Genomic DNA, 17,964 nt, shown 5'->3' with positions numbered 1-17,964 from the left:
ACATACTTAGGAACATTAAATCCAGACGTTTGAAATGGGCAGGGCATGTATAACGTATGGTTGAATCCATAAATGCATATAGAGAGTTAGCTGGGAGGCCGTAGGCAAAAAGACCTTTGAAGAGGCTGAGACGTAGAGGGGAGGATAATATTAAAATGGATTTGGGAGAGGTGGGATATGATGATAGAGACTGAATTAATCTTGCACAGGATAGGGACCGATGGCGGCCTTATGTGAGGGCGGCAATGAACCTCCGGGTTCCTTAAAAGGCTTTTGTAAGTAAGTAAGTTAAATATCTAGTTGTTTATGGTAATAAGATATGATTTGTGTGTATAAACCAGAAACAGAAAGTGTATCTTATTAGTTTAATGTTTAGTACACAATTTCATTTATAGCATTTATATAAGTTTGAAGTTAATAATTTATATACAATATTATTCGAAACATTACAAGGAAGCCGAATTGTTGACAGACTCATAAAACATATAATAAGAAAAGATTTTTCATATCCGTGATACTCATTTTTATTAAATAGAGTAGACCGACAAACATTATATAATTACTTTCCTCAAACATAGCACTGAACTTTGTACAAGACACATGACTGGACCTTGCCTATTATATTATGGCAGAGATATATAGATTCTCACCTGGGGTTATGAAGTACTTCCTTCAAGGCTTTGGACACACTTTCTCTTGAAATATCGTCGTAAGGTACATTAACAGCGACTCCCTTCGATGCACAGTTCTGAAGGTTGAGTTCCTGATCAGCAAAAAGTGGTATTCCCACCATGGGTACCCCGGCGAACACCGCCTCTTGTGTCCCCATTAAGCCACCGTGAGTTATGTAAGCACGAACGTTCGGATGACCTGTGACACAATTCGAGAAGAGAGATGATTCGTTACATGATGTCGACAGTTTTCTTAGGTCGGCAGCATACTGCATCGGACATTGTCTCATACAGGACGGTTTTGTCGGTTTTGTCTCAGACCGTCCGATGTGACGGTGATTACATGCGTTGTTATGAGGTTGCAGCATACTGCATCGGACATTGCCTCAGACAGGACGGTTTTGTCTCAGACCGTTCGATGTGACGGTGATTAGTTGATTACATACGTTGTTATGAGGTTGCAGCATACTGCATCGGACATTGTCTCAGACAGGACTGTTTTGTCTCAGACCGTCCGATGTGACGGTGATTACATGCGTTGTTATGAGGTTGCAGCATACTGCATCGGACATTGTCTCAGACAGGACGTTTTGTCTCAGACCGTCCGATGTGACGGTGATTACATACGTTGTTATGAGGTTGAAGTATACTGCATCGGACATTGCCTCAGACAGGACGGTTTTGTCTCAGACCGTCCGATGTGACAGTGATTACACGCATTGTTATGAGGCTGCAGCGTACTGTGGCGGATGAATGTCCGATGCAGTATGCTGCAGCCTCATAACAATGCGTATTACCATCACATCGGACGCTCCGAGACAAACCGTCCTGTACAAGACAGAATATTCGATGCAGTATGCTGCCGGCATAAATAGAGTAGTATATACCTCTCAATTCCACACCTCTTTACACACATAATTCTATGACAAGGATTTATTTACTGTTTTCTGAATAACTGCTGAAAGCTGGCTACTAAGCGAACATTAGCGTTGTCAGCTAGTTTGAAGTTAGTACAACAAAGCAGCAAAATCGGAGTGCTGGGTCGTAATTGTCTTCCAATAAGATAGATTGATAGATAGATGGATTTATTGAGTAATATTATACATACAAATTTTATATTATCATAATTTTGTCTAATCCAATGCACGGGTCTTCTGACCGTTCGTGCTTTGTGCCCGAAACAAGTCCTCCTTTGTAGGTTCCTCCCCCCCACCTATGATTACATCCAACTACTCTCTCCAAGAACACATATTAAAATGGAAATGGCACAATAAAACACATTATATAATATATCCTAACTTCCAATAATGTAATTTAACGTTAGGTGTAACATTGTACTTGGTTTTACTATTCACTTAACAGGGGAGCTGATAAGATATATATTATTTTAGTAGGTTATTTTACGACGCTTTATCAACATCTTAGGTTATTTAGTGTCTGAATGAGATGAAATTGTTCAAATTGGGTTGAGGAAAAACCCCAGAAAAAACCTCAACCAGGTAACTTGCCCCAACCGGGATGCTAGGTAACTTTCGGTGCTGGACCCCGGACTCATTTCACCGGCATTATCACCTTTATCTCATTCAGACGCTAAATAACCTAAGATGTTGATACAGCGTCGTAAAAAAATAATAACCTACCACAGTACATGAAGGTAGACTTACTGTAATTAACGATGCCATCATGTTACCAGAATGTGTGGCTAGATTTCTCAAATATGTCAAGCTCATAAACTTTTCACTTTAGAAGGTGATTCTGTTTGACTACACTTCTATCAACACAATTTGTGTAACTGCCTGTATATTGTTTTAGGACTTACTCAATATCTCGAACTGTGGAAACCATTCGGAGGCCAGCACGTTGCTAGGTAATCCATTTATGTTTCCGATCTTCCATATGACGAGCTGTGGAATCTTGGCGAATACACTTATGAAAACTTGAATCATTTCGTCTGGCATTGTCTCTCCTTTAACAAGGGATCCGAAACTAAAGTAGACAATTCCTTGTTTAGCTTCATCCATATATGTCTTCAAATCCTGTTAACAGAAATTCCTTCACTTAATTTAGATAAATATACACTTTGAAAATTTTGACAGCTTGGTGAGATATTTTGTATTTTATACCGTATATTATTATTATTATTATTATTATTATTATTATTATTATTATTATTATTATTATTATTATTATTATTATTATTATTATTATATTCAAGCTCCAAGTATATAGAAACCCTATTTAGCCATTTGGATGTTAGGGTTACTGTTATTACACAAAAACGGAACAAAAATAAAACTGATATAAATTACAATAGAACAGTTACATTGACACATATAATTTATTTTTATTTAATTTATTTAACTAGCTAACTAGCTAGTGAGTACAAATTAAATTTATAAAACACAAATGTTTCTAGCCACTACCGTAAGAACCAGGCTCGTGTACGGTGTGATCTTAAAATTCACAAGGACAGTTTACTAAATACAGTAAGTAACTTAATTCAGACCAATAAATAACACACAAGAGCAAAAAAAGAAGAAAGAGGAAAATAGAGAAAAAAGATATTTAATATAAATTGACAATCAGACAGAAACCAGTGATATTCAATAAAAACATGAAAATAGTTGAGAGAAATAAAAGGTAAAAAAATACATTTGTTAATATTATATATCATGAATAATTTTATAAATTTCTTTTTTAAAAGCTTCAATTTTAAAATATTTCAAAGTTGGAAAATGGTTTGTAATTGTATTATAAAGCCTTGGGCCGCAACTAGCACCATGTTTAAGAGTTGCACTTGTATGACATTTAGGCTCAATTAATGGGAAAGTAGACGTTTGTCTTCGAGTACGATATTCATGTCCATTAGATTTATTTATTTTATTTCTGTGGTACTGAATTAATAAACTATATATAATATAGTCCACACCTGTAGAGTAACGATCAGCACGTCTGGCCGCGAAACCAGGTTGCCCGGGTTCGAATCCCGGTCGAGGCGAGTTACCTGGTTGAGGTTTTTTCCGGGGTTTTCCCTCAACCCAATACGAGCAAATGCTGGGAACTTTCGGTGCTGGACCCCGGACTCATTTCACCGGCATTATGACCCTCATTTCATTCAGACGCTAAATAACCTGTGATGTTGATACAGCGTCGTAAAATAACCCAAAAAAATAAAAAACATATAGGCCTATATATATTTAAATGGTAGATATGCATGTATTTCATAGTCTGTTATGCATATGCAGGGTGAACCATAAGTAGGGCTAATGTCATTAATTTCAGAGGATTATTCTTTGCAATATTTCAAACAAAAAATGTTTAATACAGTTTTACTCCTTTTCACTTCCCTTTCCACATAAAAATTGTTCTATATCAAACATTTCATAGCGTGTTTTGGGAATGCCATTGATGTAATTCCTAATATGCGCAATAAATTCAAGAGAACAGTGTATTTCATGGTAATAATTGGTTGAAAGAGTTTTAGTTTTGTCCTTTAAACATGGAGAAGTTTGATTCGGACAAAATATGTAACATATTAAAATTCCTTTTTGGAACGAAAAGTTGCATTTGTTCGGATAAAATTTCTACATATTTGTAGGACAAAACTAAAATGTTTTTAATTACGGTACTTATCATAATACAGTGCTCTCTTAAACTGACTGAACATATTGACAATTAAATCAATGGCTTTTCCGAAACATATAAAAAAACTTTATCCCGAAAAGGAAGCAAAAACAAGCAAAATTGTATTAAACTTTCTGTTTGATATATCACAAAGACTAACCCTCAGAAATCAATGAATTTACTTACGGTTCATTCTGTGTATGTAAAACGCATTCGTCTGAATATGAGTAATGCTTCCAAAAACTGCGACTTTCTTCGCCGAACTCTTTCTATATTGACATTTACGAAATCCGAGATGAACTAATAATGATCAATATAAATGGTTGCTCAAGTGAAATGTGAGAAATAGGCGACTAATTTCTTAAATTTTATTTTATTACAATTTGTTTGTGATATTGACTTCTTTAAACTGTCTACGTCTGTTATAATGTGTTTGGAGTTGAGTCAATAAACGTAATCTACTCAAGACAAATATTCATGTCACTTGTCAGAGACAAGGTGGAAGTGAATTTCAGCTGTCGTTTTCTTTGTCAGCAATAACATTTCTTTTTTATCTCTCTCTTTTTTTAACGTTATACATGTCACACTTTATGTATAGGTTCTAGAGAGCTACGTAATCCTTGAACTGTTAATGTGAAGACCATTGCTTCGTTGCATAAGCTTACTGTATAAGTAGAGTGCATTATACCGTTCACACATCATGCATAACCTGTCCCGCAGAAATGGTGTGCAACTTGAAAATGAGTCACAGTTCTGCCATCTATCCGCAGTATGCGAAACCCGAATTACGCAAAGTGAAGTGAATAGGCATTAGACACACACACACTAATTCTTACGCCACTGGCGTAGCTCAGTCGACTAAGGCCGGCCGCAGGGGGAAGCGAACGCACTGTAGAAATGTTGAATGGAGGGTTAGTATCTAAAACAGCGGTGACCAAAGCGGGTGTCATAATTAAATCGTGTAATCACAGACATTCAAACGGGTACGAGGAATTTCCTATACATTGACGTGTGTTTCATTAACGTACTGAAGGCAAGCAGTGGCGGTATCATGTAGCTCTACTAACTCTGTCTCTAAGAGGTGGTTTCGTAAAGAATGAGAAGGATAACTTTTTTTGTTGTTCTGTCGGACAAAATGTAATATGTTTACTTTGGTCAACGGTTCAATTATGAGTATATAGAAACATTAATTGCCACGCTGAATAATGTATTATTATTATTATTATTATTATTATTATTATTATTATTATTATTATTAGTGACCACTAAATATGTGTTTCTACATAGGTTAGATAAAAAGTAATGGCAACACTGCTGTCACATGACGATGGTGCGTTCGAGAGTTTCCAGCTGTATGGACATGAACAAGGACTGTCAGATGAGTTAGTGCAGCCAGCGGCGACAGTACTCTGTCAATCTACTGCAGTGTATAGAGCGTTGACTTTCATAGGGATAGTGCGAGCGCCCTGAGACCACGTTTACAAAACTAGAGCAACGTTCCTGGATGAAAATTGAAGTGAGACGAGGTCGTAGTGCACAAGAATGTTTTCAGGGATTGCATGAAGCATATGCCGATGCAGCGTTGCCATATCGCACAGTGGCACGATGATGGGTTAAAGCGTTCCGGGAAGGCAGGGATGTGAAAGTGATGTTCATTGTGGCGTATGGCATTGATAGGGTAATACTGCACCACGCTGTACCTCCAAGGCAGACGGTAAACGCGGACCACCTTCGCGAACCACCTTCGTCCAGCCCTCAGGAGAAAACGACGAGACTTGGGGGTATAGAACCCCATCATTCTTCATGATAATGCAAGGAGTCACACCGCTGCTGCTGTCAAGGACCTCTTGCGTCGCTGGCAATGGGAGATTCTGGAACATCCTCCGTACTCACCCGATATGAGTCCATGCGATTACGATCTCTTCGCCAAAGTGAAAGAACCACTACGAGGGACCCGGTACAATACCAGAGATGAACTTATCCGTGCTATAGGGCGGTCAATATGGAACATCAACAAAGATGGACGCGCTGATGGTGTACGACGACTTCCAAACATATGGCAAAAGGTGATAAATAAGGGGGGCGACTACATTTAAGGTACGTAAATGTTGTACCTTTGTGAATAAAGCCATGTCAGAAATATCGAACTGTTGCCATTATTTTTTATCCAACCCATGTATAATTCTTCTGTACGTGCATGAATATTGATATTTTTAGATCTTCCTTTCTTTTAGTAGGTTATTTTACGACGCTTTATCAACATCTGAGCTTATTTAGCGTCTGAATGAGATGAAGTTGATAATGTGGGTGAAATGGGTCCGGGGTCCAGCACCTAAAGTTATCCAGCATTTGCTCATATATGGGTTGAGGGAAAAACCCCAGAAAAACCTCAACCAGGTAACTTGCCCCAATCGGAAATCGAATCCGGGCCACTTGGTTTCACGGCCAGACGCGCTAATCGTTACTCCATAGGTGTGGACTTTCGATCTTCTCCCTAGAAGGATAAAATTATTAGATTTTATCTCAATTTTAATCTTCTTAATCTTTAGATGAGGGTAACTATTTATTAGTAATTCATTTAATAATGATATTGTAGAAAAACTGATTCAGTATTATGTGCCAACGAACTGCTAAACGCCAGGAATTGACATGTCTTAAACCAAGGCCAGGAAGAGAAAGATGAGAGAAATAAATGTAAGGAAATCAGCTACCTAATGGGGTTTCAAATATCTCGTGCTCTAAAGCCTTTTAATAGAATATAATTTCTTAAAAGACTAATGATTAAATTAGCTTAAATAACTTGTCCATAAGAAGAAAAACTACGAATTTCTCGACCAAATATCGAGAAAAGAATTTAGAAAATTCCTGATTATATTCAGGAGAAAGGTTAAGAAAAGAAGCAAGAAAAATCGTATGTTATTTACTGGCTCTTGATGACAGCAGTGAAATTACTGATACAGCAAAGCTTGAGATTTTTATCCGCGGGATTAATCAAGATGTTAGTACAGGAACTACCACTGGTTGTAGTTTTCATCCCAACTACCTTTCCTTCGTCTTCTTACTTCATAGGCTGTCTGCCGCATGTAATCACTGCAGCTCGAGTTTTGGTCACCGCTGATCTAAAATAAGCATGACTTACCTTGGGTAATTCTCCGTTTTGCTGTATGTGAATGCCTCCAACTTCTACGAAAGCAGGTACTGTGGGCCTCACACCATTTAGAGAGTAGTGACTGTTCACTAACAAAAGACTAATGTTCTTCTTGAGTTGTGTTATTGGTGGAATGTCTTCACCATGGTATTTTTTTAATAGTTCATCTATTCTACTGTCCACAAAAAAGTCATATCCAATTTTTATAGCTTGATTCACCACTGTGTTTATTATCCTTTCACCTAAATTCATGTGTGAATTGAATGGTAAAAAATAATTCGATATGTATGCTGGATGATCTGGGGTCCCAACTCGATCGCTACCCCATGGGAACGATACGCTTGACGTCATTCCTATGAAAGGCACATTGTAGCGATGAGCTAATCCAATTGCACAATCTGGTCCGAGGACTTCTGATATCACAACGTCGAAATTATCGTTTTCTTCTAAGAATTTTTGTACATTTGGATGTTTTAGGACTGTCTCACATACATCCATAGTGTGGCGGAATATGAAATCCAAAACTGTAAGTTGTCCATATTTTCTGAAATAGTCCACAGAGATCTGGTTCAGCATTTTCGGTAAGGAGTCTTCCACACTTATGTCTGTGTAATTGTGAATAGGAGTTTTCTGCGGGAAATGTCCTATCACATAAACGTTGTGACCTCTGGCTGCAAGTCCTTTCATTAACGACTCGAACATTATGAAGTGACTTCTTCCATTGAAGTAAAACACTCCCAGAATATTTGCAGTGTTCGATTCTTCAACTACGCCCACGATGAAGAGTGCTATTGATAGCAGGATTTGGCTTCTCATCTATGTAAAAAAGAAATCAATTACAATTTTTATCGCCTTTCTTCATATTGCCTATAAAGAGAAAGTAATGTGACGCAGAACAAAATATTTCAAAATGTTTACAAAAATTGGGGGTTTACAGCATTTCTTATAGCTAGACTTCGTTGAATTGCCACACGCAGCATGCAATCAGGTTGTCGATGTACGGTAGTATAAAGGAAGTGGGCGACCTCTTGGTCTAGTAGTATAAGGAGTACATGTTAAGAGATGTGACCGGTCCAAATAGATATAGCAGCTACAGCTTATGTATACCTTTGTAAGCACTTGTTTTTGCATTACTGTGGTTTGAATAGTCAAAGCTTAACATTTGTTCAGTGCAGACAAGAATTCAATCAAACATACTACAATAAGAGTGTTGCTGTTCCAAACAATTGCCCCTGGAACACCCTTTACTCCCGCAGCCAGTCTTGACCCTTTGGGGAACGTGATTGGATGCTGTTAATTATTATGCAGAACATTACGGCAAAATAATGGAATTAATTGATGCATTTGGATAGCACAGACAGTTCCGCTGTTGCAGCTGTAAAATCACTGCCTTCTGAACAGCTATTGGAAGATATTCTGTTCATTGATTCTAATTTTAAAATCGTGTCCAAAAGCATCATCCTGTTAGAATCGTCTAAACTACAGCTCTCAGAAGCCCTTAATATAGTGGATAAAGTATCACAAACCGTTATCCAAAATAACAATTCACTAATTTCAGAAAAAGTGAAATGTAAGTTGAGAAACATTATTGCTAAAATTTCTGCCTATTCACAACTTCATACTACAAATGATGTACTATCAGGTCACGACAAGACGTCTGAAGTTGGTGTACTAAAAATGAGTGATTTTCCGTTCTTCAAATATTCACCTATTACAGCGTGTGATGTCGAATGTACATTTTCCCAATATTTATTTCGAATAAATTTTATTCAACTTCCTCCAAGTGAAGGCTGCCTAGAAGACAAAGCTTACCATAAAATTGTTGTTATAATGGAAAAAAATAATAAAAATAAAACAATGGAGAAGAAAAAGAATAAGAAATAGCACAATTAGAAATAATTGGAAAAGACTAAACAAAACATCATTAATTCCAGAAGAAACATAAAATTTCCTAGTATCTATTAGCTATTGGATGATCACAGTCGTCTATTTAGCACTGGTTGCAAGACCCAACTTAAGTGAGCAGATCGCCATAGCAAAGAGCTCAATCTATATAACTGTAGAGATGGTTTCTTAGGTCCATTAAGTGACCATTGGAGGGGGTTCACTTTGCATTCGCTCAAAATGTACGTAACTCTTTACTGCACATATTCAAGGATGATGTGAGTATATTATATTAAATTTTAAGAGTTAATATATCTCACTACAAAATAATTGTGTATTTACATGTTTAGACATTTCCTACTTCAATGATCATTCAATATATTTCTTGAATGCAGGATACAGGTTTTATTGTAACCGCAGTATACTGCTCAGTGTTTACATCAGAGGATACTCCATCCGTTGCACGTCCCCTTCTCACACAGTCTATACCGCGTGCGCAGTAAATCTTACGATTCTCGTGGCAATTCCTCGAAGTCTACTTATAGCAAGGAGTGTTGCTTGATGTGCCATTTGATTATACTGTATTTCTGTTTCTGCAAGGAGATTTTTCCTACAACTTACGATTAACTTTGTTCACTTTCAATATCAGCGAGCTGTTTCATCGTGTTATTTGTATTAAATGTAAAAGATAAAATTAACGCCATGACAAGCCAAATTGTTTCAGAGGGTGGCGAGTGGTTAAGACCCCATCTTTATAGACATTGGACATTTAATTTAGTCCCACTTGTCTGCCGTCTTTACCCCCAAGGAAATGTCTCCAGCACTCTCTTCTGTTAGAGGCTGAATAGACTCCAGGGCCATAGTGCGGCCGGAAGGATTATATGAATGGAAAAATCCATGAGAGATATTACGGCTTGCAACGTTAAACATTAACCGCGACGCTACCGCACGTCCCCGTATATTAAATATAATTTTTTCCTAAATATAACTGATATTAATTTGATTTACTTAAAATCGCTTGAGGAGTTTTCTGAAAACACATTTATTTCACACTATGCCGAATTTCGTATGTTTACATTCTTCGAAAGAATGCGTAAAATGGAACTTTGTTTTGTTTTTAATAATGTTGATGGGACTACCATTTCAATTTTTATATTTATGTCCGCTTTATCATGAAATGTCACTCATTGTACTACGTTAAGGACGAAAGTGTTCGAGGTATTCGTAAACATCTCAAGTCATACGTAAAACCTCACTTTCGCCTCATCTATACTAATAATAAATCTGTAGCCAAAATTTTTCTGGTAATTTTCGATTTTCCGAAAATAATTGGTGTTAACATGTATAAATAACCATCCTGAGACCGAAAATCGTTTTCTTGACATGTTTGTTTGTATGTCTATCTGTCTGGATGTTTGTTACCTTTTCACGCGATAATGGCTGAACCGATTTATATGAAAATTAGAATATAAATTAAGTTCGTTGTAACTTAGATTTTAGGCTCTATGGCATTAAAAATACTTTATTTAAAAGGGGGGTTATAAGGGGGCTTGAATTAAATAAATTGAAATATCTCCCTTATTATCAATTTTCATGAAAAATGTTACATAAGATAAGTTTCTTTAACAATAATTTCCGATAAGTTTTATACAATACAAAATTTTGATAGCACTGATATTTAATGAGATAAATGAGTTTTAAAATTACAATAACAACGCCACCTACGGCGCTGTACTGAAATGAAAACAAATGACTTCGTCTATAAGAGGCCTTGGACAACAACAATCGAATGCTATTAAACATAGCTTACAGAGAATGTTTCTGTGTTTGTATGAAGTAATATCGGAAGCTAATTAATTGTTTAATTATTATTTCACCATTGGAAAGTGTAGTTTCTCTAGATCGACATAATTCTACAAAATTATTACAGTAACTTCTGAAACATATAGCAAGTAATATAAAGTATACACATTAAAACTAAATGATATGTCAATCTTCATCAAACTATAGTTGCATGTAATAACAATTAAGAAACATGTTAAAGGAATTGTCATTGCACCAAATGATTGCTCTCTGGACCAAAATGACCGTATTTTAATTATTTAAATACAATTTAAATTAAGTAACATATTAAAAGATTTATCCATCTATCAAACATGAATGTTCGCTGGATCAAACGCCCTATTTTAATTATGTAATTACTTTATATTTATTTCTAACAGGTGCAGAGGAGCGCACGGGTACGGCTAGTGTAACATAAATAACTATTATATTATGGCGTAACTTAACTTAATTCTTTTTCAGAATGTTAAATGAGCCAAATAATAAAGAATAATGTGTCGTAAACTAATTTACAATTCGTATTGTGAAAGAAAGTCCCCTACAACTTCTTAGCATATGCTTTCCACCCCATTCTATCTCGCAACCTCTTCAAGGTCAAAAGCAGCAAATGGAAAGCCCAGCAGCTTATTCTTAGAAGCAATATCTGCGCTGCATCCTTTTTGGTTGTCATTGAAAAGAGTGTCACATGCGCACGTTTCGATAGGTGGGTGATTTGGAAGGAGTGCCAATCCTGTTCTCAGCGCACGTGTTAAACGTCAGGTATTTTCTCTCACAGCAAAGACTGTAGATCACACAGAAGTCACTGCCGTAGCACAGATGGTAAGGAGTTCAACTCATAATCGGATGTTATGATTGGGGTGAGTTTGAATTCCGCTTTGGATGATTACACAGTTGGATTATTTTTCTATTTTTCCTAACTGTAATGCAAATGTCAGGTAATTTCATGGCTAATATTTCGCGTTTTCTGTTGGAGTTGGTTTTAATCCCGCGCGAATTCCATATTTTCCGAACTGTAAGCTGAAGTTCAGGTAATTTCATGGTTAATATTCGGACTCATCTACACAAATACTATCTCGCTGTCAGCAAATCCATTGACGCTAAATAACCTCGCAGTTGGTACAGCGTTGTTAATAACTGATTTAAATCACGAACACGAGCTTGCTCAAACGGATGTGCGCTACGTACATGATATATTATGTGTATTCATTTTATATATATTTAGCAATAAATACTTTTATATAGACCTATATATACATATAGGTAAATAAATGGATAATGAATGAACGAATAAATAAATAAATAATTAAATAAATAAATAACTAAATAAATAAATAATGAATTTAATATAAAACATACCAAAATGTATCCCGATATTTTAATTGGAATATTGATATAGATAATTTCACTTGTGCCTATGTGGCTTGGGTAGCCAAAATTATGGCCCAAAATTATATTAAAATACAAATTATATTATAAATAGAACAATCACATTCAATGTAATAATATGTGAATTTATTCACTTCTTGAATAACCAGATAAAATTAGAGGAGAATAACATTTCAGAACAAAATATTAATAATTATCTATGAAAATATGACTAGAATGAATTTTAAATCATTTAAAAAGGGGAAATAAAAATAATAAAATGTAATAAATCCTGACACATAAAGTGCAACAAAAAGAAATTAATTTAATAACGTAGATGATATTATGTCAATAATATCTACTTTTAGAGTCCACCTGGTTGCGAGTTGGTATAGCGCTGGCCTTCTATGCTCAAGGTTGCGGGTTCGATCCCGGGCCAGGTCGATGGCATTTAAGTGTGCTTAAATGCGACAGGCTCATGTCAGTAGATTTACTGGCATGTAAAAGAACTCCTGCGGGACAAAATTCCGGCACATCCGGCGACGCTGATATAATCTCTGCAGTTGCGAGCGTCGTTAAATAAAACATAACATTCTACTTTTAGAAAGCCAATATTTTTACATCAAACACAAACAATGAAAGAACAGTAAGTCCAGTGAAACTACTATCCCTATGCTGCGCTAATTATGCATTTTGTATCCGAATTAAACATTATCATACAATCGACTGAAATCAACTATTATGTATTGATTAACAACTTACTTCTTCGGCCTTTGGGACCCTTCTTGAGCTCTTGCTCCTTCAGGAAGAAAGAAAATACGTGAAGTTACTATGAATATATACGTTTTTTATGTTGTATTGCAGGTATGTATTACCATCTTTCTCGGTGACATACTTTTACGTAATGGGAAAAAAACACATTACTCTTTTCTCCAGACAATAATTAAAATAATGACAAATGACTGTTTCAAATAAAAGATACAATTCATTAAATATTTAGCCTTAAATTACAGAGTAAATACCTTGTTTTCAATAACATTTCCATTATTTCAAACTTTATCTGTGTCTTTAAAGATATTGTCTGTAAGTATTACGGAACAGTAGTTTATGGTTACAGACACGCATCAATAGTCGCACCTTCAGAAGAGCTGATAGAGACGGTGTACCTAAATTTAATACTTAAATTTCTAGATATCATACAAGAGACCAAAACACACGTTTTTTGTTAAATTACCCTGGATCGGAAACTAATTATTGAATGACAAAACTAGAACCTGTACTGTTTTGCAAGGAATAAAGATTACAGTTGCAACAGCCTTTTAATTTAGAACTAAAAACAAATATAAGAAATATAGAAATTATTTGTCAACAGTCATAAAAAAAATGCGAAAACTGCATATTATGCACATAAATTAAAAACTCATTCCAATGATTCTAAGAAATTGTATTTATTTATTTATTTATTTATCTATTTATCTATTTATTTATTTATCTATTGATCTATTTATCTATTGATCTATTTATCTATTGATCTATTGATCTATTGATCTGTTGATCTATTGATCTATTTATCTATTCTATTGATCTCTTTATCTATTTATCTATTGATCTATTAATCTGTTGATCTATTGATCTATTCATCTATTCATCTATTTTTTATTTATCTATTCATGTATTTATCTATTTATCTATTCATGTACTTATCTATTCATCTATCTATTTATCTATTTATTTATTTATCTATTTATCTATTTAGTTATTTATTTATTCATTTATTCATTCATTTATTCATTCATTTATTCATTTGTTCATTCATTCATCCATCCATCCATTTATTTATTTATTTATTTATTTATTTATTTATTTAATCTTGGAGCAACAGTAACAAATATAAATGACACTCGGGAGGAAATTAAACGCAGAATAAATATGAAAAATGTGTGTTATTATTCTGTTGAGAAGCTTTTGTCATCTAGTTTGCTATCAAGAAATCTGGAAGTTAGAATTTATAAAACAGTTATATTACCGGTTGTTTTGTATGGTTGTGACACTTGGACTCTCACTTTGAGAGAGGAACAGAGATTAAGGGTTTCTGAAAATAAGGTTCTTAGGAAAATATATGGGGCCAAGAGGGATGAAATTACAGAACGGCACGCATTGTATTCTTCACCCGACATAATTAAGAACATTAAATGCAGACGTTTGAGATGGGCAGGGCATGTAGCACGAATGGGCGAATCCAGAAATGTATATAGAGTGTTAGTTGGGAGGTCGGAGGGAAAAAGACCTTTAGGGAGGCCGAGACGTAGATGGGAAGATAATATTAATATGGATTTGAGGGAGGTGGGATATGATGATAGAGAATGGATTAATCTTTCTCAGGATAGGGACCGATGGCGGGCTTATGTGAGAACGGCAATGAACCTCCAGGTTCCTTAAAAGCCATTTGTAAATAACTAAGTAATGACACAACTTTAAATATAACATTATTGAAGAAGACACTTGACCTGTCTACACAGAGTAACAACTACTGATGAGTCATTGTCGCTGAAAACCATTGAGACAATTGAAGAATGATACTACTGCATTCTGGTAGTGAGTATTAGCATTTTAAGTGTGACACTCTTCCAGAAAAAAATAATCTTTATAGTTAGAGAATATTTTTATAATAATCTCAAAATTGATCGTTTTGGAGTTGTGACACTCTTCTTGAAAGCCAACGATTTATTTTACATGTTTATGTGAAGTAATAATAGTAATTGTTTCTACATCTTAAAGCTCCTTAATCTATGTATGTATGTTAACGCCATTTTTATTTATTTTTATTTTATTTATTATTAAAAACATTCCGCGACCCCCCCACAGCGCTTCACACGACTCCCCAGGGGGTCTGGCCTCCACTTTGGGGACTGATCTAGATATACGGAAATAACCCCACGCCATAGACAAACTGAAAGGCAATATAAGAAGAGGAATTACGGAAATAAGTAGAACGTTTGCGTATAAGTGACAGTTTCATCAAAAGGATATCAGGGAAATTTGAACTCAGACGGACATCACTTTTAACAATTTGCTGTAACACAGGTTAGTATAGAAATGATATCCACGCCATAGACGAACTTAGAGACAATAAAATAAGAAAAAAAAAATTGAAAGCATTACGGTACTACTTTTGCGTAAGAATAATAATTTTATAGAAGGATGTCGGGAATAAATGAATGCAAGCGGAAATCACTTTGAACAATTGCTATAACACAGGATAGAATTTACCGAATTTTGACAAAAGAAATGAAATTTTGATTCTTATCGTCTTACTGTAGTTTAAGACGTGTAAAATTATAATATGATTTTATTTCTTCTAATTATCACCTTTTAAGCTTAAGCAAAATGTAGTAGTTCTCAATGCAAAAACAATTATCATTGATTTTTTTTTGCCAACCGCTCAGTAGAATTTTTAATTCTATACATAAAATTATGATACATATACCCTATTTTTTTTACATTTGTATCTTTTATCACTTCTGAGAATAGTACTCCAAAATTGAGGAATTTAACACTGCAACATATGGAATCTTTGACACCATTTTCTGCACGTACTTATTTTCGTGACATTGGTGCACTTTTCTCAGAAGGTATTATACCCAGAAGGCTGAAATTAATATATAACATCAATGTGATGGTATTTTACACAGTAAGTTAAAAAATATATCTTATTATTTCTATCTTCAGGAGAAATAGAAGATAATTTATAGTAATATTTAATGCAAAAAATTTTATCTGTAGTAATGTCACGAGAGGTCTGAGATGTGCCGATAAATCCACGAACGAAGCGAGTGAATTTATCTGGGAAATCTCAGACCTCGAGTGACATTTATTAGGACTATTTCGTGAATAAAATAAAAATGTCAATAATATATCCCTAAAATTCGATCACAAAATATTAATAATTCTATATTTACGAATACTTAACCTATTCAGACATTGTGAAGTTGAAATAGATAAATATCGATTACTGCAATAAAGAAATTCGATGTTATTATTCAGTAATGCCAATTGCGAAAAGCGAAGTACAGGTTTAACAATGTTAATTACATGTACTGCACTTTTCTCTTATTATTATAATATAATTACTGTAGCCTGATTAATATATTAATTAAATGAAGAATTGTTGAAAACGCAGTTATCTAATCTGAATGAAGGAATGTAATTTTTTTCAGATAGCCTACAATGGACATGGAATTGGAAGATGAAGATGTATTTTATAGGCTACAGTTATAGGTTATATTACCTGTGTGAGCAGGACCAGTGTCAGCTGTGCCTTATTTCGACCGTTACTTCGTGCTACAGGAAAGCATTTTTTATAGTTCGGCAAACGCATTCTCGCTGTAGTGTATAACGGAACTAAAACTGCATCTACACAGTTCAATATTTCAATCGCGTATGCGTGCAATCTGGGAAGAATATTGAAAGAATCAAGTTTGAAAGGTACGTTCAATTAAGATGCATGAAGATTTTGTGTCTACATGGTGCGCCGTTTTGAATGTCGTCTTCACAGCGTAAATATATTAATTAATATTAAATATCAATCTTGCATTCATTACTTTAAAGTTGAAAGAAATGTTTAACCGTGTAGTTGCATCTTAATGTATTCATGATCATCAATTTACGGGGAAACAGTTGGCGACAACGACTAAACAAAAGAACGACCATGCGATAAATTGATAGCGATAAATCTAGCTGCAAAAATTATCGCAAAGTGTCACTGTGATTGGTTGGAATTCAAAATTTTATTACACTTCATTGGTCGAAAATGGAATGACGTCATATAAACGAAATAGTCAATGAAATTATTTTTACCAACCGCTCAGTGGAATTTTAAATATATTAATCGGTTGTATAGCCCTACATAAAGATATGCTACATAATATGCCCTATTATTTCTACATTTGTATTTTATTTAACCTCTGAGAAAAGTGCACCCAAAATTGAGAAATTTATCACTGTAATATATGGAATTACGAACTCCACTTAAAAAACATAATTGTGTGCATGACATTAGGTAATTACATTTAAATCAGTAAAAATGTGAGCGGGCTTACAGATTAATAATGACTATGTCATCATTGGTCTTGCAAGCATCTACTGTATATTGAGTGTATATCTGGCCGAAAGCCGAACTGAAAGCTCCCTAGTTTAAAAATTCTTTTCAGTTGTCAACATCAACATTAAGTGAACATTCAGTATTTATTTATAGGCCCTAAGGTCCTTTCGGTAAGTGGATCAATATACACTATAGCCATTTTACTGGGCTTATTGTACTCAACCTCATTACTTGTACTTCGATTCACTGATATGTATTCCATTTCATTCTGCTACAAGAGAAAAAAAATACTTATTCTAGTTAACTGAATTGCCCTGAATCCGAATCTA

The 17,964-nt window shown here is 34.8% G+C and overlaps 2 protein-coding genes across 6 annotated transcripts in view; one reads left to right on the top strand and one right to left on the bottom strand.

The window, feature by feature from the left end:
* LOC138693158 (lachesin-like) overlaps positions 1–17,964 on the top strand; it is a 1,789,721-nt gene that overhangs the window by 1,391,051 nt on the left and 380,706 nt on the right. The window lies entirely within an intron of this gene.
* LOC138692692 (UDP-glucosyltransferase 2-like) overlaps positions 1–17,964 on the bottom strand; it is a 37,768-nt gene that overhangs the window by 5,047 nt on the left and 14,757 nt on the right. For both annotated transcript variants that reach the window (XM_069815821.1, XM_069815822.1), the window contains exons 2-4: positions 7,435–8,259; positions 2,491–2,707; positions 651–870 (exon numbers count right to left, since the gene is read on the bottom strand). In XM_069815821.1, the coding sequence (XP_069671922.1) occupies positions 651–870; positions 2,491–2,707; positions 7,435–8,259 (1,262 nt within the window). The remainder of the gene's footprint in view (positions 1–650; positions 871–2,490; positions 2,708–7,434; positions 8,260–17,964) is intronic.

Source organism: Periplaneta americana, chromosome 17 (assembly GCF_040183065.1).
Source record: "Periplaneta americana isolate PAMFEO1 chromosome 17, P.americana_PAMFEO1_priV1, whole genome shotgun sequence".
Lineage (NCBI taxonomy): Eukaryota > Metazoa > Arthropoda > Insecta > Blattodea > Blattidae > Periplaneta > Periplaneta americana.
Note: the sequence above shows the minus strand (reverse complement) of the source record. Positions and strands in the feature narration are given on the sequence as shown.